The sequence below is a fragment of the Ostrea edulis genome, chromosome 7, assembly GCF_947568905.1.
Source record: "Ostrea edulis chromosome 7, xbOstEdul1.1, whole genome shotgun sequence".
Taxonomy (NCBI): Eukaryota; Metazoa; Mollusca; class Bivalvia; order Ostreida; family Ostreidae; genus Ostrea; species Ostrea edulis.
This window is the reverse complement of record NC_079170.1, coordinates 52361584-52386630: the sequence shown is the minus strand read 5'-3', so window position 1 is coordinate 52386630 and position 25047 is coordinate 52361584. Positions and strand designations below refer to the sequence as shown.

The following is a 25047-nucleotide window of genomic DNA, read 5'->3' as shown; positions in this document are numbered from 1 at the left end:
GACCACGAAGATATTGTCAATGAGGAACTCTAGCATATTTTTTATTTCAACTTCAGAGTACTTGTGCGTTGAATCAGAGTGGTGTTTAACAAAGTAAGTTTTTAAATGACTGATCACTAGATATGAATATTTCCGTTTTCTATTTTTGTTGAAGAAGCAACTGTCTATGATATCAAAAAGTCTAGTCCTTAATTTATCGTGAGGAATGGTCGTGTAAAGTGTTGAAAAGTCATAGGTTTTAATATTATTTATTTGGGAAAAATTCTGCGATTTCAAGTTTACTAAAAGTTCTTTAGAATTTTTTAGATTCCACATTTGATTAACACCACTTCTGGCATATGTAGTCGCACAGTAAGTTTGAAGTTTCTCCTTCTCAGCTGTTAATATTTTCGTGAGGAACAAAGATAGGGGCTTGGTAGAGCACTTACTGGATCCAGCTGTAAGGGGTTTTATGTAGTTTAGGAATCCAGTATAGGTACGGTAACTCATATTCATTCGACCCATTGACTGGGATATTAAATGTGTCTAAAACTGAAGCATGGTTTTGAAGAATTTCATATTTTGAAAGGGCAGTTGGATTATAAGTACGATTACCAAAAGTGGAATTAATGCCAAGTTCGTTGAAAATACAGTTGTAATAATGAGCCTTACAAACAAAGACAATGTTGTTACTAGCTTTGTCAGCTGGAACCAAAACATATTCCTCATGTAACCTGTCTAATTCTGTTATCACTTCTGGTCTACTAAACACAGAAGGATAGATGGTACGTACTTTTGTTTTCATATGTCGAATGCGGGATTTTAATATTTCTCTTATGCTTTTAACCCATTCTTACAATGTATCAAGTTATTTTTCATATTTAGCCCATCGTCTGGCATCATCTTCGACAGAATTCATAATAGAGTAAAAGTTCTGTCGCCAATTAAAAGACCGAGGTTCTCTGTATTTAGGACCTTTTAGAATAAGTGATTTGAGGTCCTCATTTTTAATTATATCAACATCACCAGTAATGACATGTCCAGCTGGACTATAGTTGAAAGAAGATGAAGAACAAGAACACGTTGGTGGATTACGTATAAGATAGAAATACGTCATACGTAGATAGAAATACGTCATACGGAAATAGAAATACGTCATAAGGAAATCGAAATACGTCATACGTAGATAGAGATACGTCATACGTAGATAGAAATACGTCATATGTAGATAGAAATACGATGTCATACATAGATAGAAATATGTCATACGTAGATAAAAATACGTTATACGTAGATATAAATACGTCATACATAGAGAGAAATACGTCATATGTAGATAGAGATACAATGTCATACGTAGATAAAAATACAATATCATACGTAGATAGAAATACAATGTCATACATAGATAAAAATACGTAATATGTAGATAGAAATACGTCATACCTAGATAGAAATACGTCATGCATAGATAGAAATACGTCATACGTAGATACAAAAACATAGTCATATGTAGATAGAAATACGTCATACCTAGATAGAAATATAATGTCGTACGTAGTTAGAAATACGATTGTGCTATGAAAATATTCTCGTATTCTTGTTCACAAACTGAATGTGCTCCTCAGAATAAACCTGTAATTCTGGGCTAGTTGTTTCAGTTTACTGGTATATCGTGTATATATGTATGTATGTATAATATGTATATATGTATGTATGTATAATATGTATATATGTATGTATAATATGTATGTATGTATAATATGTATGTATGCATGTACACAATACATGTATGTATGTGCACTGTATGTCTTAATTTGGTCATTAGAAATAAATACTGATTTAAAAAACGGTTCCTACGCATATGTATCTGTAAATATACTCCTGAGAAACAATACTTCAGAGGTGTGTTTGGGTGATAACAATGCGCTTCTTTCTGAATGACATGTTCTCCGTCCGTCTTCCCAGTTACGTTCCTCCTTCAATACCTAAAAGGCAATAATAGCGTATTTGTCAATACCTAAAAGACAATAATAGCGTATTTGTCAATACCTAAAAGACAATAATAGCGTATTTGTCAATACCTAAAAGACAATAATGGCGTGTTTGTCAATACCTAAAAGACAATAATAGCGTATTTGTCAATACATGTACCTAAATGACAATAATATAGTATTTGAATAATTTTTTTATCATAGCGAAAGACAAATAAATGGCCACAGTTACACTGATACTACTGCACCAATCAGAGTTTTCTAGCCACTACTGTCTCCTGGAAAGATTTCTATACACTACTGTCTCATGGAAAGATTTCTACCCACTACTGTATCAAGGAATGTTTTCTTTATCCTACTTTATCGTGAAAAGTGTTCTAACCACTACTGCACCATATATATTGTTCGATATACTGCAGCATATTTATGTAGCAATATTCCATTATCACCTGCGTATGGTGTTTATATCTCTCAACTGATTCGATACTTAAGATCTTGTTCTGCATATGATCAGTTTTTGAATCGAAGCAGGCTACTGACAAACAAGTTGATAGTGCAGGGGTTCCAACAGTCTCGTTTAAAGTCAGCATTTCGCAAATTCTATGGTCGTTATAACGATCTAGTTTGCCAATACAACCTACATGTATCATTGGGTCAAATGCTGTCTGACATGTTCATACTGTTTGTTAGAACGTTCTTGGCACACTGTTTTTGAATACGAAAAAAGCCGTTTACCTGATCAAGATATAGGGATCACGGGGGTGTGACCGGTCAACAGGGGGTGATTACTCCTCCTAGGCACCTGATACCACCTTTGGTTTATCCAGGGGTCCGTGTTTGCTCAACTCTCTATTTAGTATTGCTTATAGGAGTTAAGAGATTGATCACTGTTCGTTATCTTCACCTTTCATTATCTCGAGTTTTCGATATAGTACTGCATAATTGAAAGTTTTTTTTATATACTGGTGAATCAGAGAGAGCTATTGCAGTGGCTAAACATTTAGTATTATCCGTGGTGGTGACAAAAATATATGCATAAATAGCTAAAGATAACATGGCATATATATTTTGAAAATTGTTTGCAATATTCGAAATTTTTATATAGTTGTTTCAAGCTTTTCGTAGTATGAAGATTATTCCCAGACCAAAGAAGATACTAGGATAACGACTTTAAATGTCCCTATTTTAAAACGTCAAAATGAACAAAAGTGTAGAGCTTTATCTAGTACCCGGGATCATGCTTATTTCCGAATGATTATCAGTTTATATATAACATAATTATGACATATTCAAAGCTCACAGGGAGATCTAAAAGTTAATGAAAATTCCGATTTTCCATAGTTTTGGCCCAAAAACATCAGTGTATCTTTCTGCATCAAACGAGAATATCTATTGAAATTTTATATACATTTCACAGCGTATATCGTTTCAGAAAATGTAGAGCACACAGTTGTCTTCCTGCCAGACTTGATATTTTGTACATCAGTATCAACTGCAAATTTGGTATACAAGAGTAATCATGTTTTTTAAAACAAAATGTATATAAAATTTCAATAGATATTCTCGTTTGATGCAGAAAGATACACTAATATTGCTAAAAATCCGTGACAAACATGCGGCATTAGTCGCTTACATCCATCGTCGTTACTGAATATTTCTGCTACGACATTCGTTTTAAAACAATATGATAAGATTTCACTGTTTTAAGTAAATAATGGGGGTCTTCATCTTCGCTAGCCAATGGTTTACTATCTGCTCCGCTTCTCTACAAACCCTTGGCAGATTTAGAGCGATTTTCGTAGCCTCAACTTTCAGCATATGATTGGACGCAGGGAAAGTCCACTGCTCAATCAGAGAACGTGTTACGTTAGATCACGTGCAAAACAAAGGAATTTAAATACCTACAACTGTCACTCGGCCGTGTATCAAATACATTTCTAAACCAATGATGCCACGTGCGCAGTTCAGACTCGTATCTGCGTAAAGAAGTGCATTTTATTAGGTCACCTGAGTAGACTCAGGTGACCTATTGCAGTTGGTTTTCGTCCGTCGTCATCCGTCGTGCGTTAACAATTGAACATTTTTAACTTCTTCTTAATAGCTATCAGTCCAATTCTTTTCAAATTTGGTATGAAGCATCATTGGGACATGGGGGACAACAATTTTAAATTTCATGACTCCAGCACCCCTGGGGCCCCAGGGGCGGGGCAAAAACTGCCCAAAATTGACCAATTTTCAAAAATCTTCTTCTCAAGAACCACACACATGTAAGAAAAACTAAATGCATAGTGATGTAGAGCAGGAACAGTTCTACCAAAATTGTAAATTTCATGATCCCCGGGGTAGGGGTTCCGACCCCAGGGCGGGGCCAAACTTGTTATATAGTGTTTATGTGGAAAACACTTAAATTACATCTTTAATGTTATTGATACTAAATTGAAAGTAAATAGATATTTAAGAAGAACAGGTAGTCCTTTACCAAAATTGTAAAATTGATTATTCCAGGGGTATCGGGTATCGGGGTAGGTCCAAAATGGTCAGTTATTAAGTATGTGAACAATAGACATTTTTTAACTTCTTCTTAATAACTATCATTCCAATTCTTTTCAAATTTGGTATGAAACATATTTGGAACAAAGGAAACATAAATCGTAAATTTCAGGATTCCTGCACCCCTGGGGCCTTAGGGGCAGGGCAAAAACTGCCAAAAAATTACTAATTTTCAAAAATCTTCTTCTCAAGAACCACAAACATGTAAGAAAAACTAATGCATAATAATGTAGAGGAGGAAGCCCTCTACCAAAATTGTAAAGTTATGATCCCCGGGGTAGGGGTTCTGACCCTAGGGTGGGGCCAAACTTGTTATATAGTGTTTACATGTATGTGTAAAACACTTCAATAACATTTTCTTTCGTGCTTTTGATACTAAATTGAAACTAAATGGATAGAGCAGGTAGCCTTTTTCCAAAATTGTAAATTTGATTTTTCCCAGAGTAAGGGTTTTGACCACAGGGTGGGGCCAAACTTAGTATATATAGTATTTATGTGTAAGTTTGCTGATACTGTATAAAATCTAAATACATACTTAGGAATAGCAGAAAAAGATGTACAAAATATGGTGAATTTCACAAACCAGGGTTATGACTTTAGGATGAGTCCAAATTAGTCATATTTTGATGTTAATACATCTATTATTTAAAGCCTTTCATCAGTGTATTCACTTTTGAGGGCAGTGAAGTTCTAAGAACACATCTTGTTTTATACTGTTGCTGAACATTAGAATTTAGTTTAGATATTCAGAACAGGATTTTTTTTTCTAGATTTCATAGCCCATGGAAGTAGTGATACTTTTTCATTAGTATTCAGGTTACCGATGAGGCCTGTGGGCCTCTTGTTTACTACAGTACCGTACCATAAGTTTAATATCAAACATTGTTTTATGTTCTATCTATCCCAGTTTAGACAGTTGCTTCAGAGCTATTTTCCTCAATTTGGAATTGACCTTACACACCTGGGGTTATTTTTAGACGTAGACTCAACGACAACATATATTTCATGGGTTCCCACATGTTTATTTATAAATAATATTCTAACTGATTTCTTTTTCAAGTATGCAATTAATAAACAGTTAAATTTATTATTAATATTTTGAATGATTTGCATACCACATTGCGTTACTCTCTGAGCACCTCTCATTTCTAAACAACGAACGCAACCATTTCTAAACAAATTTTGAACAGTAGCTGAAACACGCATTTTCATTGGATAAGCATGATGTTATCCAAACAAGGTTGTTTTCTCCATCCGCTAGAGGGCGCTACGAAAATCGCACCAAATCTGCCAAGGGTTTGTAGAGAAGCTGAGTGGATTGTAAACCCTTGGCTAGCGAAGATGGGGGGGGGGGGGGGTGTCTTATGTTATCTTGTCCTTTGTATATATACCATATAACATTTCCCTCGAAATGGTCGCCATCCATTTTTGCACCAGTGAACTGCATCATGATACTGGAAATTAAGAGGGCTATTGCCGAAGTCTTGTGTTTGTTTTACATTCCCTGCGTCCCATTTACTCTCACAAATAAATCCTCTCGTACTTCTGTTTGTTGCAATTCCCCAGCTTCCATTTAGAGTCAAAAACGTGAAGTATGAGTGAACATTCGTGGAATCCAATAGTATTCTTTTAGCTTCAAAATAAATAATTTATATTAGAGATGGGGGTCTGCATCTTTGTTACAATTTTTAATTCACTCATCTTCAGGGTTTTCACTTAGCTAGCTGCAATGTAACCCTCTGCGACTTGGGGGGGGGGGGTGATTGATTGTATATTGTTTAACGTCACTCCCGAAAATATTTCACTCATATGGGGTCGTCACCATTTCTTGTGAAGGGCTGCAAAACTTAGGTCTATGTTCGGCGCTTACGGTCTTTGAGCAGGGAGGGTTCTTTATCGTGCCACACCAGCTGTGATACGGGACCTCGGTTTTTGCGGTCTCATGCGAAGGACCGCCCCATTTAGTCACCTCTTACGACAAGCAAGGGGTACTGAGGACATATTCTAACCCGGATCCTCACGGGGGTGGGTGCTACAACTCCTTAGGACGTTCGTCATGATGCAGATGTGGAGTGATGCATTCTCGCAACATTTTCGATCATTCTAAACATTTACTGGGTTTTTTAATAAAAAATGATATTACGTTTCTTAGTTAATATGAAAATTTACAACTTGCAACTTACGATATGTGAGACTATTCTACCGTTTAATACGCCCGTCGAAGGCGGGACGTATTATGCTGTGACGTCGTTCGTCTGTCTGTCCACACCTTGTGGGCAGGATACACATCGAACTGTAAGCTCCAGTATTTTACAACTTGATACATTTGATGACCATGATGAGAGGAGGGTACCTTTTGTTTTTTAAGGTCAAAGGTCAAGGTCGTGGTATCACTTCGTAGGATAACATTGTAGGCAGAATATAGACTGAACTGTAAGCTCCAAGATTTCACAACTTGGTACATGAGAATAAAAACAGCAAATAATTTTTCAAAGTCAGAGATTGAGGTCGTAGTATCAGTTAAGATGTAAATCTTGTAGGCAGAATACAGACCGAACTATCGGAGCTAGGGTTATGGTTTTTGAAGGTAAGAAGTCAAAGGTCAAGGTCGTAGAATCACTTAGTAGGAAAACCTTATGGGCAGGATCAGACCGAACAGTAAGCTCTAGGATTTTACAACTTGGGACATTTCAACACCATGATGAGAGGAAGATGTCTATTGTTTTTCAAGGTCAAAGGTGAAGGTCGTAGTATCACTTAGTAGGAAAACATTATAGGCAGGATACAGACCGAACTCTTGGGGCTAGGATCATCAGACTTGGTACACATACACCTTATGCCAAGTGGAGGATGCCTACCGTTTCTAAATGAAAAAGGTCAAGGTCGTAGTAGCATACTGACCAAACCGTTGGGGGAAGGACCATGAAACTTGGTACACATGCAGCTTACGCCAAGTGGAAATATTACATAGAAAGTACATGATTTGTCTGTTTTTACGATGCAAAGAAAGTATGTCACACCCTGATGATTGCTGATACTATCTGAAACCAAGTTCTACAAATCATGGTGAAAGAAACAAACACCCTATATTAGCTTTTCACTGGCGTATTATGTACCTGTTAACAATTTCGACACATATGATTCATATAGTGCGCCATGTTTGATATACTGAAACTGAACTTACGTTTGTAAATTTATCTACATCAATGTACGAGTAAGGAAGAGAAAGATACAATTGGTATTGAAAGGGTTTTAATTTGATACCAAGTTTAGAAAAAGAACAGCAGATTACATTTTTTTTCCTGTCAGCATGTGATTTTTCTTTCTTCGTCGGAATGGCTCGAGTCCATGTTGAACAACTACATTTTCATATTGATGGTCAATTATTTGGTTTTTCAGTAGATTTATTTACAATATCTCGCGATAACAAGCATGGCGGAGCAGACAAAGAATTTTGCATACGTTGTACATGATATCTAATGGGGGGAAACTATTTTATTAGGCATGCCCTTTTAGTGTAAACAACATTCGAGACATCATCACAGATCTTATCATAAGTTATTCATGTTTTTTTTAAACCATTACGAAGAGATATTGTAGCTACCACTTAGCGAAAGCGTAATACGTTGATACATGGTCACCTTTCATGTACAGAGTGTATTATGGTAAGCTGCTTTACACATATGATAGTTACATGTATTACTTAGATGCACCTATATTTGCATACTTGCGTCAGTCCAGTTTGAGTATTGGTATGTTTCTCCGTTTGTCCATTTTGCAACATTCCTCTTTTTATTCATCAAAGATGGAATTGCTCCAATCCAAAATCCATCGTACGCTGTTGGTAAATCATCCGTTAGGAAAATATTGTTTAACCTAAAATTCACAGAATTGAATTAACATTTGTACATGAATTGTCCGTAACTCATTTGACGATTCTTGTGATACAAGTGACGTGGTTTATGAGAACATGACTACGAGGAAAAGATAATAACGATTCTGGAATTGAAGTAGGGGAGCAAAAATAGATCAGGTCTTCAAGATTTCAAGTGCAAAATAATATATGACATAAATCATTATGAGTGATAATTATTGAATATCGTAACTTCTCATTTCTGTAAGGTTTTTTTGATAATTGCTGTCGATTGATTGATTGATGTTTTCCGCCACACTCAACAATTTTCCAGTTATCTGGTGGCGCCCAGATTTTATTGGTGGAAGAGACAGATACAATGTACCTGGTAAGAGACCACCGACCTTCCGAAAGTAAACTGGGAAACTTTCTCACTTACGGGCGCGACCGGGATTTGAACCCGCGCCGACAGAGGTGAGGGGGCAATGCTTTAACCACTCGGCCACGGATGCCCCTTTTTGATAATTGCTGTCGAAATGTAGTCTTCATTCAAAAATGGTTCATGGTTGATATCCAAGAACTAACAGGTAACAAAATAATCAACTTAACAGACATCCCCGATTCAATTTCAATGTTAAAAATGCCATTTGGTGTATTCAATCATTTTTATCATTAGAGTCCATTAATGGTTATAGTATAATCTGCAATCACCAATTTTTTATGGATGCGAGATGGCCTCCATACTTCTCTTGACAGTATCTCTCAGCAGACATAACATCTACTTTCATCTTGTGAGTGGAATAACATTTTTCTTCGAAATACTGAAAGTACACAGAACGTGGTATTTCATATAGCTCTATGTAAAAAAAAAAAAAAAGAAAAAAAAAAGAAAAAGGAATATCTCTAAATAAATGACAATTTATGAAATTCACAATATGTAGACAATATCATTGATAATTTTCGAAAGAATACATCTTGATACAATACTTGTTACGAATATGGCTATATACCTCCTAGAACTAAGCAAGAAATATAATATAATAAATCTTTATTTCCAGATGACAAATGGAACTCTGTAGCAAACGAAACAAAGAAAGCAACATTTATCCCCCATTTTCGCGGAAACATTTCTAATAATATCAGTATTTCAAAGGGGTCTAAATACATGTGTATTTTTTTTTCTTAGCTAAAGAATAGCAAGTATCATTCATACTAAATTAAGATTGATCGATTGTAAATTGTTTCACGTCCCGCTCGAGAATTTTTTACTCAGATGGAGACGTCCCCACTGCCGGTAAAGGGCTGCAAAATTTAGCCCCATGCATAGCACTTACGGCCTTTGAGCAGGGAGGGACTTTTAATGTGCCACACCTGCTGTGACACAGGATCTCGGTTTTTGCGCCATCACCCACAGAACCGCCCCATTTAGTCGCCTCTTACGACAAACAAAGGGTACTGAGGACCTATTCTAACCCGGATCCCCACGGACCTACTAAATTACAGTGTAAGACACAACTGTTTGCTTAACTACAATTTACACAAAAGAAACATCGTGGATTCTCCTAGTAACTGTGTTTGTTGTATGAAAAGATGCATAATATTTTTTCTTTGTTTGTAAATTTCAGAAGCAAGAAAGGTTACGTTCAGCGAACTCTTTCAAATTCAAGAATTATTCATTATTGATACACAGATTGTACTTTGGAACAGTGACAATTTGGGGTATGAAATTAACAGCAAAATTTTCAGTACTGTTCGCAAAATATTGAATTCAAGCAGATAGCTAAGTACTTCGTTACTAGTATCATAACGAAATTTGCAATGTATAAAACAGATGATAGAATTCTGAATTATGGGGGAAGGATAATGAATGAATGGACATTGGCAAAATAATGGGAATAAAAAACAACAGTAAGATGCTGAACAAGAGTGTACGAACTCTTCTCCGTGAGATTGTTTATAGCTTGTTTGCAAGGTCATGAGGGTGAAAGTGATTATGGCCAGAGGAAACGTATAATTATATATAACCAATGGGAGTATAACAAATACGTCACCTGTATATATTGTTTACGAGAAACAAGAAATTAAAGTTTATGCAAAAACTTAGAAGTGAAGTTGATTATGTAACGCTAAATTATAGATTTTTCAAAGAAATAATTGTGTTGAGTTTGAATTAAAAGCCAATGTCAATTGTGCTAATTTTTAAGATATAACAAATATGGTCAGGAATGTTGAAGGATGTACGGGGGTATAAATGCGAGGAACAGAGGCAGAGTTCTTCAGTAGCTGAACAGAACTTTGTCTTTGGCCTTTCATTTATACAGGTTGAACGAAAAAGGGCTACTCCGTTCAGCCTGAGAACACAAAGATCTATGAGGTGCCGTTTTAATATTTTTGAGGTATTTTCTGATATCAAAAAAAGAATTATTGAAATCAATAATTCCAATTCCTGATATCAAAAAATAATTCTTGATATCAAAAAATAGATTTTTTTATATCAAAAAATCATTTCTGATATCAAGAATTCGAATTCCTGATATCAAAAAATGATTTTCTGATATCAAAAAATCGAATTATTGATATCAGAAAATAAGATTGATTTTCTGATATCATAAAATCGAATTCTTGATATCAAAAAATCATTTTCTGATATTAAGAAATCGAATTTTTGATATCAAAAAAGAATTTGTATTTTTTTTATATCAAAAAATCACATTCTTGATATCAATAAATAACTTGATTTTCTGATATCAAGAATTTGATTTTTTGATACCATAAAATCTTTTTTGATATCAGAAAATGATTTGTATTTTCTGATATCAGAAAATCGATTTTTTGATATCAGAAAATAAGACTCATATAAAACTACGATCGACTTAATGAATGCTCCCCGTGATGCAACCTTCAGCTTCCCGCCTGAAGTTGCGAACCTTGTATGCACGTGGGGAATAAATGGTGAATCTAGATCTAATTCATTATGGCAAATTCTTCCATATCTACACTGCTTTTCCCGCAATTCGCAATGAAGTGAACGGGGTCGATCCTGAAGATGTGCAAACAAGACCCGTGGAGAATGATGATCATGGAGACTCACTGTACAGGCGATGTGAGGAGTGACCAGTTTAAAGTTTTAAGAACAAGTCCATTCCTAAGTAACTGCAAGCCTACCTGGTCAAAATTGCAAAGATGATGCATATAGGGGATGCACACTACTAGATCATTAGTTAAGTTTGGGACTTTGCCATACATCTTTAAAAAAAAATTTCTCAAGAACCACTGGGCCAGAAAAGCTGAAACTTGTGTGAAACCTATTCTCAAATACAGTAAAGCAATGATAAGTCACATTTTATGGAAGCATTCTTAGGTAGTGAAGTTTTAAGTTTGTTCAAATCATGATAGATTAAATGTTTACATGGAAATATATTGGAGAAAAATCAGCTGCTGGAGAACAGCAGGTCCAAAGTGACTCGGATGACCATTGTGGCCCATGGGCCTCTTGTTTGATAAGCTAATTAAGAATTAGATGTACAGCTGCTTTACAATCTGTTTTAAAGATGCCTTATATATGCAGTGTAGTATTTTCCATTTCTACAGCCTTTTCATGGGTCCTAACTTCCCACTACACTGTATTAAATTAAAGTGAAAAATGTGACTTCCTACAGATCCAGCATTTGGAAATTTTGCCTGAAGCAGGCTAACTTTGGAGTCTAATTCTGTATCGCTAATGTTGCTGTAACGATCCCTGAGTTTTAAGCCTGCTTCATGTAGTCGTTTATAAATGAGGGGTACTGAGCATCCAAATTTTTCTGCCATTTGGGTTGCAGTAAAATTTAAATCATATAGTATTTTTATCTGCTCGTTTGGTATGATTACTTTATGTCTTCCAGTTCCACCTGCAATTAATGTTATTTATGAGGTGAAAAATAATAAAACAGATATGAAATATTGAGTTCATGTCTTGTATGAACCACACTTTTTTGGAAAGAATTTTAAAGATTTAAAAAAAAAATTTAGACGTTAATTCATGCGTTATTCATGAGTAATTTCATTCATAAGAACATATCCCCATTCTCTATATTTTCCCCTCCCCTAAACCCCTATTTTCCCAACACTTTCTCTCTCTCCCTTTCCTTTATCCCCGCCAAGTTCCAAACACTTGATAATATGTACGCACTATCGTCCCTTTTTGATGCAGACAAAATACAGGGAGGGGATCTGCCCCAACTTTTTCCGTGTAAGCTAATTTTTAGTTCATGTAAGTTAACTTAATAATATGTATGTAAAGATCTTTAGTATGTAAATTTTAATTGAAAAGTCACCCCCAATCCCACACATTTTGTTTCTGAACAAAAACAAATGTGGTCCTAATCCCTCCACCTCCCTACAAAATAGGCTTCTTGAGTATTCACTTTTCTTCGAGACATTTTGGGGGAGGGGGGGGGCTTGTTCATAACTCCCCCTACTAATTTATTTAATTTTCCTCGAATTTATTATCCCCGTGACTTTTATTAATTTTCAATCTAAAGTTGAAAATGATTACATGACAAATTATAATTTGTCATGTTAAAATATTCAACTTTAGACTGAAAATAATAAACGACACTTGGTTTGCCTTTAATATTATTAAGTAAATATTAACATGTATTACTAATAGTACATGATAAAATAAATAGGCCTAATATTTATATAATATAATACCTGAAACATTTTCCCGAGGTGCAGAAAATGCGTTTTCCTGAAGTGATGCCAGATGATTTGCAATCTTCATTTCAATTTGATCTATTAGAGCAGAGATTGTCGATTCGATATCACGTTTGCTGTTTTCTCCTATATTGACAAGATCCAAAGACCGTTGGGCTTGTCTTAGATCTTTCAATACAATGTTACAATCAACATCGCCATTTTCAAAACAACGGCTATCAGTCATTGTTGAATGTTCCTTAACATGTCATGCTCAGCAGTCCCATTATCCGCCATTATACTGATGTTATAGAAGGATTTCAAGAAATTAAGTCATCATAAATAAGATTACCGGTAAAAACGGTTGATATTCATTACATTTGAATTTTATATATATATATATAAAGCACTAAATAATCACAACTAGGTACTGAAATGTTTCGCCCCAGCCCGTGGTCGAACCAGCGACGTACGGCACCCACCGCGTAGCAAGATTGTCAAACCAGTGCGTAAGTCCACTCGGCCACAACGACTTCCCTAAAAAAGAAGTTATGCTACTAAAGCGCTACTTACACACACTGATGCAACCTCACACAGTCGCTGTGTCATTCAGTGTTTAAGATATTTTATAAGGAGAGTGGATCTCTCGATGCAATTGTATAGAATATTTAATATAAAGTACAAACAAACAATTATAACACTCAACCTTACGTTTACCCCTAGGATCTAAACGATACATGTGATAATCAATTAATTAATATATAAAGCACTAAATAATCACAACTAGGTACTGAAAATGTTCGCCCCAGCCCGGGGTCGAACCAGCGACGTACGGCACCCACCGCCTAGCAAGATTGTCAAACCAGTGCGTAAGTCCACTCGGCCACAACGACTTCCCTAAAAAGGAAGTTTTGTTATGCTCCTAAAGCTATATATATATATATATATATATATATATATATATATATATATATATATGAACTCTTTACCTGATTGTTAATTCAATGACAAACGAGGAGAGCAAAATAGATAGACTACCGCCAAAACTCCGGATGCAGAAAGTAACCCGAACTTGAATATGTCCAGAATTATCAAGAACCTTATAAAATTCCTTCTATCGTTAAAAAAAATCTTCAAAGAATCTGAAATATCAACGAATCTTAGAAAGCAAATCGGGCACTGTAGACTGTAGGCCTAGTTCAGCGATTTTCTATGGGTCAAGGGAGTATTCATTATTTATGTAAAGATTTTTCGCCATTTTCTTTTATTTTCTGATATCAGAAAATGTATTTTGTGATATCAAGAAATCAGTTTGAATTCCTGATATCAGAAAATCATTTTGTGATATCAGAAAATCGATTGTTTGATATCAGAAAATGATTTTTGATATCAGGAATTCGAATTTTTGATATCAGAAAATGTCTTATATTTTTGATATTAAGAATGTGAATTTCTGATATCAAAAATTATATTTTTTGATATCAGAAAATATGATGAATTTTTTGATATCAAATATTCGAATTTTTGATATAAGAAAATCATTTTTGATATCAAATAATATAATTTTTGATATCAGAAAATGACTTTTATTATTTGATATCAAGAATTCGAATTTCTGATATCAAAAAATGATTTTCTGATATAAAAAAAATATACTTTTTGATATCAAAAATGATTTTTTGATATCAGAAAATCGATTTTTTGATATTAGAAAATGATTTTTGATATCAGGAATTCGAATTTTTGATATCAGAAAATGTCTTATATTTTTGATATCAAGAATGTGAATTTTTGATATCAAAAATTATATTTTTTGATATCAGAAATATGATGTATTTTTTTATATCAGAAAGGATTTTTTGATATCAAATATTCGAATTTTTGATATCAGAAAATCATTTTTGATATCAAATAATATAATTTTTGATATCAGAAAATGACTTATTATTTAATATCAAGAATTCGAATTTCTGATATCAAAAAATGATTTTCTGATATCAAAAATATACTTTTTGATATCAAAAAATGATTTTTTGATATCAGAAAATACTTCAAAAATATTAAAACGGCGCCTCATAAAGATCCCGAGGTTAACTTGTACTTAGCAAGTACTTGCATATCACGCTTTGTACCATAGCTGATTTAAAAATACTTCTTCCCCAAACTTGTTATATGAGCTATTATGACGTTCAAGTCAGTTATGGGGCGAAATTGGATATGATACTAGCTTGAAAATATGCTTACGGATGCATGTATATTTAATTGCTGTGATAAAATATAGAAATTCATTTCAAAATTAAGGATTACATGTTTCTCCCTCATGCATAGCTCTTATCCTTGACGAATTTGGCTCCACTTTTTGGCACTCTGTTTTCCCTTAAAATAGCTCTTACAAGCGTGTTGTTATTTCGGATTTTAAAAATTTCGGTTGAGCATCACTGAAGAGACATTATTTGTCGAAATGCACATCTCGTGCATCAAAATTTGTTCCGTATACGTTTTACATGATAGTAATATATTTTATGCTATTTGTACATGTATAATTATGGTATTTATTTTGTCTATATACATGTATATGTTTTATGACAATTAATTTGTACATGTATAATTATGGTATTTATTTTGTCTATAGATATGTTTTATGACAATTAATCTTAGGTAAGAACTAAGACCCTCATAAGTTGTCAACGTGTGTTCAAACCTACCGGTATTGTATATTATGTGCAATAAAATCAGTTCAAATCAGCAGTAGAGTATGGACGCCTCCCTGTTTTCTATTTCTCAATATCGGCGATTAAGAGGAAATCAGCTACATAGATAAATGCATTTGCTTCCATATGATCTGATTTAAATTCCGAAGGATTCTGTTTTGGTGGTTTTTTATTTATTTATTTATTTATTTATTTTAGCTCCGGTCGTCGATCTGTTAGGTCGGGTCCCCCCCCCCTTTTTTTTTAATTCTCACAGATCCGGTTGTCTCGTAACTTTTAAAAAACTTACTGTTATTATCTGGGTTTAGCTTACAATTGTTCTCAAGAATGATATTCCTACCCAAGTCACTATATATGAAATGCATCTTCTGTTCAACAGAAGCACTGTTCGTCATCTTCGCCTTTCATGTTAAAGAGGCGATGTGTATACACCTTGTCACAGGTTCTCCGGGAATGACGTCGAATACCAGTCATATTCCTCTTACACACAAAGCCCTGTAACTTCTCATTACCAATATTTGCAAACCAAATCTGTAATATGGAATTTTTGGATGAGAAATGGAAGAAATTTTCGAGTTTGGGTGAAATTTAGGAATGGAGTTAATGCTGTAATGCATCACATTTAACAAGCATACTTACTACCTCCTGGGTGTCTGTGTTGAAGGTTATGGATGGATACTTGAAACCATTGGAAGAATTTAATCGACTATCTGAGTACGTAGTTGATGTATCATTTAACCACTTCGATTCATTTGTCTTACTTTTAACCTTTCCTGTCCAAAAGCGGGATTTTGAATCTACAATTTGAAATGCATTTATTTAGTCTGTGTATATTTTCCTGCACCTTGTTAAAATTTAGAAGCCACTGGATTTTAAGGTGTGATTTAAACCTTTCAATTGTATTATTATTGACTTATAATAAGCCATTTCATTTGACTTTCTGACAAAATATGTGAACTAGGAATTTGCTCGCAAACCAAACCTTACATTTATGTAATTGTGTCTTACCACCAGCTATTAATGCAGCAACGAATAGCTCTTCTTTGTGGTTGTGAATTGAGGTCAGGTTAGAAAATTTCTTCTGACAACCCTCTACTGCTTCAGTCCAATTAACCGACTGCCGATCTACTTTGTAACAGGAATTCAACTGCAGTGCTCTCGTCCATCCATCTGGACATCCGAGCTCATCTGAACCAAAATAAACTCAATATCACATATAAACAAGCGAAGACAACGAACAGTGACCAATCTCACAAATCTGACCAAGAATACACAATCAAGAGAAGGGGAAACACTGGCTACCGGACACCAGAGGTGGGAACAGGTGCCCAGGAGGAGCAAGCATATCTCAATCATCGATTTCACCTGTTGAGAACCCTATATTTTGATCAGGTAAACGGAGTAATCCGTAGTCACAATCAGTGTAAAGAACGGTCTATTGGCATGAAACACATTAGCCAGCAGTAAACCCAGCGATACATATAGCTAAGGTTTGCAAATTAGATCATTATACATGTAACTTCCATATAATTTGCAAAATACTGACTTTAAACGAGACTGTTGAAATCCCTGTCATATCAGCTTAGTGTCATTAACCTGCCTCAATTAAAAAAAATCATACGCAGAACATGCTTTCTTATATTGAATCATTTGAAAGATGTAAACGAAACACATGCAGGTGATAATGGAATATTGCCATACAAATTTGGGAAGTTAACAGGATTTAATCAAATTGCTTCAATTTGGAAAACTGCAAAAACACAGAATTTTTTCTTTAAATTAAATATCATTTTTACAACTTTGCTGGAGTATGAAATATAGTTGAGCACTTAATCAAACTTAAACTGCCCTTTGACGGTTATACCTTATTTGTTCATTATAACTACCGCGGTGATCGAGAGGTAGAGCGTCCGCCCCGCATGCGGATTGTCGGGGTTCAAATCCCGGCCGCGACAAACCTTAGTCGTTAACACAGGTAGTGGCAGTTCCGTCGCCAAACGCTCGGCATCAGGTGTGAATGTCACAGGTTCTCGCAGATGACCTTAAAAACGGATGTCACAGTAGGTGTGGCACACTAAACAACCCTCACTACCCAATGGTCGTAAGCGCCGAGCATAGGCCTAAATTTGGAGCCCTTCACCGGTTTTGGTGACGTCTCCATGAGTGAGAAAGTCTCAAGAGGGACGTTAAACAAGATACAATCAATCAATTTAAGCAGCAACTGTATTTCAATGAAGTTATTTGTTATGTCATGGTTGATATTATTTCAGACTCTGAAAATATCCTTCAATCGCGTCGTTTAATGACTTGACACTGTAATCGTGTTTTCAATTGGACAGAGTCCATGTGTATTTGTGGAGCACTGTTGACGTTAAATAAGAATTGCGCTGGCAAATGCACTGTAGAAAAACTGCACTTAATACGAACATCTTATATAAGTCTTAAATAATATGTTAGTTCGTCAGTAGTTCATCATTCTATATGAAAATGATACATGTATATACAAGTATCAAGGGCTAGTTGTATTCGGCGCGTCAATCGTAATCAATGTTTTCCAGTAGAATTTGCTGTGGTAATAAACACTCACATGAGCTTGATTTTCTTTACTTTTTAGCTTTATCGCTTGTTTTTTACGGAACGTGAATATTGAGCCCAATCAAAGCTTTTCAAATACAACAAACTATTGATATTTAGTGCCTTTTAGCTATCGATATATATATATATATATATATATATATATATATATATATATAGCCCCAAACTGTTTGTGTTTATATGAGAATTCACATTTTTAGGTACTAGGATACAACACACAGTGGTTTTCACTTTTATGACAAAGTATTTACTAATTAGATAAGAGTCCCTCCCCAGTGTCTAAATATTAATCAGCTGTCAGACTTTTATCAATTGTTATGTACATAATTCCTACTAAAAACATTAATATCATATTTTTCAATATATTTACCTCGCCTGGGCCCATTTGAAGCCAATATTAAACCGAAGCCGCGCATATAAGACCCTAACTGGTACTTGATATATTCGGAAGGAAGTGATAAAAATTCAGATATGTACCGTTCTTTAGAATAAATCCATGTTAAATCACAGACCTTCGGGCATGGATTTGCAAACCCAACACCCCCCCCCCCCCGTCTTATTTTTTTTCTGATCTGGGATCAACACATTTATTTTATTTTCATACTTATGTTTTGTAAAGATACATTAAAGATTATTGAAATATCTGTTAGGTATTAGTAGTACGTTATCAGTGTTGATATTTCTTCTTACAATTGCTGAAAACGTGATTTATTACATATTTAGATGATATTTAATGTATATTTACAATGCATAAGTAAAAAAAGTGTGTAGAAGGTAAGGGGAGGGGGCGTGTTGCATCAACCATCATGCCTCAAGTGCCTGTGTATATATTAAATCTACCCCTATTGTGACCTCACCTCTAGCGACTTCTGGTGAAATATCGAGCCCGAAACGTACCATTAAAACTAAGCGATAAATGTTCTTCAGAAAAATTGTGACGCGCGGCGCGCCGAAGACAACTAGTCGTGTCAAGGACAATTCTTAATTGGATGGGGAAACAGATGTCTCTACTTGATTTGGGCCAAACTCTTATTAAATTTATATGGAGTAGCGAATATTCTTTCACTTTCAAACATACCCTGCAAAGATCTTTCAAGAAACACACCTTGCAAAAAAACTTTTCAAGGGACAAGTCTTGCAAAGACCTTTCAAGAAAAAGACCTTTCAAGACAGACCTTCAAGATTTAGATAAAGACATTGTTGTCTTGGTATAAGCCTAAAGCGTTTAACAATTTCTAGAACTAAGTTAACATATAGTTTTTGGTATTTCTAAAATCAAAATCCTCGTAATATCTTAGTATATAGATGAATCAATATATTATCAAGCTTATTAAATTAATGCATGAAATGTGTCATGAAGAAATATGAAAGTGAAATAACTTACTACAGGTATATATATTGCATCTCTCCCACCTCACTCCTGGAGCTGATGACAGACACCATGGAAAACCTGCACCGTCCAGGTCTCTGCAATAATTCTCCTCCTCTGAAAAGTCCTGATAAAATTCATCAGAATCCCAGCGAGCACAGAGTATTCCTGATTGTGTTATATTGACTTTGCCGGAGTAATAAGCACTAAACCCCTTCTCATAGCATGTCGCATCTGTAAGATCTGAAAGAGCGAAAGTTGAAAAACAATCAAAAGAATTCAAATATTGGGTTTTTTCCTTATGCAAAAATATATTCAAATAGCAATCTGACAACATCATTACATTGTGAGCTGATTGCGTACCGATCGCAGAATTGGGTCAATGCTTTACAGGTGCTCTAAATAATTGTATATATGAGACCATTTTCCGGAAAAACTTACCACATTTCGGTATGTCACAATATTCCCATCGGACACGCTTGTCTGTCGTGTAGCACCAGGGACCCTCCGACTCCAAGTCCGGATTTCTACAATAGTTTTTGCTGTTCCTGAGGGCATTGGAAAAGCGATGGGTATGTGGTGTTTTAATTGACCAAGCCTGACATAGTCTCCCATTTCGTGTAACATTGAGCTTTCCTCTGTACTCTTTTCCCAGGACACTCAATTTGCATTCTAGTTTTCCTGAATTGACTCATTCATATCAATGTTATATCAGTATTACGCTTACAATTCTGCACCATTTATTGCTATGGTAACAGCTATTGTACATGTGTTTAGATGTTCACTTTTTCATTTCAATGTCGTGAAAATATATGCTTATATTTTGTGCGTTTGAATTGGAGTTTCAGTATGGAGAAAGAAGGACTGTTTCTCTTAATACGTACACGTGCTATCGTTTTATGGACGTCTACACAATGATTTTTTAATGTTTGTATACATGCATGTTTTACGTCTCATTATTTCACTCATATCATCGGAAGACATTCTGACTTACGCATGGCTCCCACTGCTACAGTGGCGGTTCTTCGTTGTGAACAGTGTTTTTGAGACTGTATTCGAAAGTTTTGTGATTTTTACCTCTGAGGTGTTATCACAATAGAGGCCGACGTGCACGTCATCATGTTAATAGAAAGAGTGCATATTCGCTGACAGTAGGAATGACGTGTTTTATGACAGGTGCTATGATAGTGCAAATCACGGTAGTGGAATAGTACGTTAATATTTACAGTAAGTATCACACACAAATAAAATACTTTCTTAAAATGCTTCGATCGATTTTGTAATGTTTAGGTAATCAAAAAGAAGTGGTAATCAGCATAGTAAGGAATAACAGAATGGCAAAATCTTAAGATACTTTACATTCCAAAACGTAGTGCTTGTAATATACGTGTAATACTTACCTGTCGTTGTCGTCATGCATTCAGCGAATGATAAAAATACAATTCCAAATATCAGTATTTTGTAGTACGTCCAGGTTAACATGATAGAAGCATGGGGGTGGTGATTTACTAAGGCGCAGTTTTCTTGGGGAGAAGTCACCTGTTATTTTAACAACCAATAAGCACTGAAAACACGAGACGTAATTACGTATGAAAACACCTAGTTCAGTACAATTAGCATATTTTAATTGATGTGCATTTCAAAATAATTCGCAAACAAATTACACACACATAGTAACACATACATTTTATATTCAGTGTACACGCACATTGTATATAGTGTAAATACTTATTGTAATACACACACATTGTAACACACACATTGTATAGTGTACACACACATTGTATACAGTGTATATACATATTGTAACACACACATTGTATATACATACACATTGTAACACGCATATATTGTATACAGTGTATATACATATTATAACATACACACACATTGTAACACACACATATTGTATACAGTATACACACACATTGTATATCGTGTGCATTCATTTGTAAATTTAAAAACGTGTGTGCTATTCCCACAGCTCGATGATATAGGAATGGGGTATTTGTTAGAGGATCTACCAACGAAATAAATAGTGCACAATAAAATGTTATCCCCTTTCTCATCAGTACAGCAATCCACATCGTTACGTATACAATATTTCGAAATACAAATTGCATTATAATAGAAAATATATTGACCATTTGATATGATATTTTATATATTATTTCAGTGAGAATGAGGTGCTTTGAATACACAAAAACTGCGTCACTATACAAGTTGAGTATGACGCAATGTGAGGTTCAAGTGTGACGTCAGCATTTTTCTGTTGGGCAGATCTTTGAGGGGGGTTTCAATGAGAAACAAGTGTTTTACAATAGATATATGTCAAATTTTATTTACAATTAATTTACTATCCGTCAAGACAGTTTGTATGCATATTGGAATGGTTACATGGATTCTAACTTTACTACTAACTGATATATAAAATTCAATTTCTAGGAAAATAAGCAAATCTCTAAATTACCATTCAAGTTCTCTTTAAAATCAATTCCTTGATGACCATCCAAAACTTTTAGTGATGTCTGCTAAGCGATATTCATTCATTTCTTCCTTTAATTCTAGACAGTTTGCAACAAGGGGGATAATCATTGTGTAAAACAAGAGGTATTTGAGCAATGCTCACTAAGAATATCCCCCCCCCCCCCCTGCGCTTACCCCAATCTCCCAAAGGGTGTTGTTAATATGTATAAATTACCTCTTTCCTGAGTGTAAAAAAAGGGCATGACAAAACTTGGGTAGTCTCTTCTCAAGGAGTGTGTTTGACATTTTGACCCCAAAATCAATAGGGAACATCTCCGTCCCATGGGTAGTCTATACATGTATGTATGATATGGTGACTGTAGGTGGAAAGGATAACGCTTAAGAGCCCGGATACCATATTGCTACTTCGATGTTCAGTGCGCTTGATCTTTGACCTTTTCACCCAAAAATCGATAGGGATCATCTTCGTCCCATGGTTAGTCCATATGTATGATATGGTGACTGTAGGTGGAAAGGATAACGCTTAAGAGCCCGGATACCATATTGCTACTTCGATGTTCAGTGCGCTTGATCTTTGACCTTTTGACCCAAAAATCGATAGGGATCATCTTCGTCCCATGGGTAGTCCATGTGTATGATATGGTGACTGTAGGTGGAAAGGATAACGCTTTAGAGCTCGGAAACCATTGCGTCTAATGATTTAACTGTGGGCACGGTCTGTTGTCATAGAAACACATTGCATGGTTCCCGTAATTTTCACCTTTTCAACATATACTATCACTATACACAAAAGTTTCGTTCAAATTTGTGATTTTTGCACTTTTCACTTTTTAAAGATAATTCTCAATGGCTTCGGACACCTTCTCTTAAGAATTTCAGTGTATATACACATTGTAACACATACACACACATTGCAAGACATGCATACGCACTGTAACATATACACACAAAGTGTAAGGCCTATACAGTGTAAATACATATTGTAACATATAAATACACATTGCATCACACACACTCACACATTGTACAGCATACATACACATTGTATCACACACATTATATCACATACACTCACACATTGCACAACATACATACACATTGTATCACACATACACATTGTAAGACATACATACAAATCCTAACACATACACACACACACATTGTACAACATACATACACATTGTAAGACATACATACAAATCCTAACACATACACACACATTGTAACACATACACACACATTGTAACACATACACACACATTGTAACACATACACACACATTGTAACACATACACACACATTAATTGAACAGTCGCCAAGTCGACTCAGCAATTGGTAACCTTCTTAGTATTTGAGTCGCCAGATCTGTGTAATCATATTACAATTTTTCACAATTGAACATTCCAGTAGGCACCATCGATTTGCCTTTTCCCACTATTCCTTTTACTTAGGAATGTAACAACAACACTCTGAATTCATTTTCACATTTATTTAACTCTATTACACCAAGTATTACAATCAACTTGCAAGCACTACAATCACTAAAGAGTTTAGGACAATGGAGATAATTGGCCGCATTATCCACCAAATCTTGTCCAAGGTCTGGGGTTACAACCGAAATACCAACACCCAAGGTGCATAACGGGCATGACGGAGGCCTTGTGTTGAACACAAATGCCAGGAAAGTCCCAATGCTTGATAAACCAACATGTGGACGGGAATGGCCCGGGACATATCTGTTTACCCTGTTTCTGAGAGATTGCTCCCTGGTAAATAGTACTTACTGACACCGAGTACTCCAGACTGTGAGCCTTCCCTCCTTTTAAAAGAGGTGAAGGGGGCACCAAGTATGGCTTAAACTTGTAGAACCCCAACCATACACTACATGAGGGGTGACACTTTCCCCACTAAACAACACATGCCCCCTGTCTTGGTTGACAGATGGGAGAAACGCAGGCCAGAAATGTCCCGAAACCCCCCTTTAAGTCCCCCCAGACCCGCCATAAACATTGATATGATGTTCCTCCATCTACCTAACAAGTAAATTCCTACCCCAGAATGCTATCTATCGTTAACAGTTTTAACCTGCCCATTTTTTGGGTGGAAGTGACCCAGGAACACCTCTATGGGAATTCTCTAGCCGTATTGGACAAAAATGATGATAGTCCCCCTTGGAGATTATGAAGGTATAACCGATTCCCCATCATTGATAGATGTGCCCCATCGTGTCTGAATAGTTCTGTAACCTTTGGGGATATGTTGGGATGGGAGATAACTGCTGCACCAAGATCCAAGACAAACGATCTAATTTTTCTGTTAATCTTTTTCCTTTTCTTGTCAATTTTGCCTCCGCAGTTAAGCGGGGCCCCATGCCAATAAAGGCGAGGTAGTATAGAGGACCATATTAATTTAGTATTTGGTAATAATACATTGTAACGCAGAAATGAGCACTGTATTTCTTCTATGAGTTTTTTACTGGTCAATCCTGTTGTAGTTAAGTCATTGGAACCTAAGTGAATAACTAAAAAATTGGGGGGTGTAGCGGTTCGCAGCAACTTCAAGATGTGTGGGTCAAGTTGTTGCCACTGCAGTCCCCTTATCGCGTGCCATTTGATGCAGGCTGGTAAGTTAAGGTTCCTGCCGCCCGGCTGGGTGGCAGCCAGTTCTCCGGCCCAGAAAGGGATTGAGGATCCCACTATCCAAATGTTTTTCAAAATACCTGAAAAACTTTGCTTGGATTAGTAGAAGTTCAGCGATTTTTTTTTTTTTTTTTTTTAAACAACCTACATTCTGACATAAGAAGAATAAACTTGTGACTTCCATCTGCCAGAT

At 35.5% G+C, this 25047-nt stretch overlaps 1 protein-coding gene across 1 annotated transcript in view; it reads right to left on the bottom strand.

The window, feature by feature from the left end:
• The window catches only part of LOC125653240 (uncharacterized), a 49079-nt gene that overhangs the window by 7538 nt on the left and 16494 nt on the right, over positions 1–25047 (bottom strand). Inside the window, exons 6-16 of the mRNA XM_056145749.1 lie at positions 24000–24096; positions 21129–21267; positions 20170–20409; positions 19744–19971; positions 16773–16952; positions 16404–16561; positions 16197–16295; positions 9088–9197; positions 8251–8399; positions 5915–6156; positions 1840–1967 (exon numbers count right to left, since the gene is read on the bottom strand). Of these exons, the coding sequence (XP_056001724.1) occupies positions 1840–1967; positions 5915–6156; positions 8251–8399; positions 9088–9197; positions 16197–16295; positions 16404–16561; positions 16773–16952; positions 19744–19971; positions 20170–20409; positions 21129–21267; positions 24000–24096 (1770 nt within the window). The remainder of the gene's footprint in view (positions 1–1839; positions 1968–5914; positions 6157–8250; positions 8400–9087; positions 9198–16196; positions 16296–16403; positions 16562–16772; positions 16953–19743; positions 19972–20169; positions 20410–21128; positions 21268–23999; positions 24097–25047) is intronic.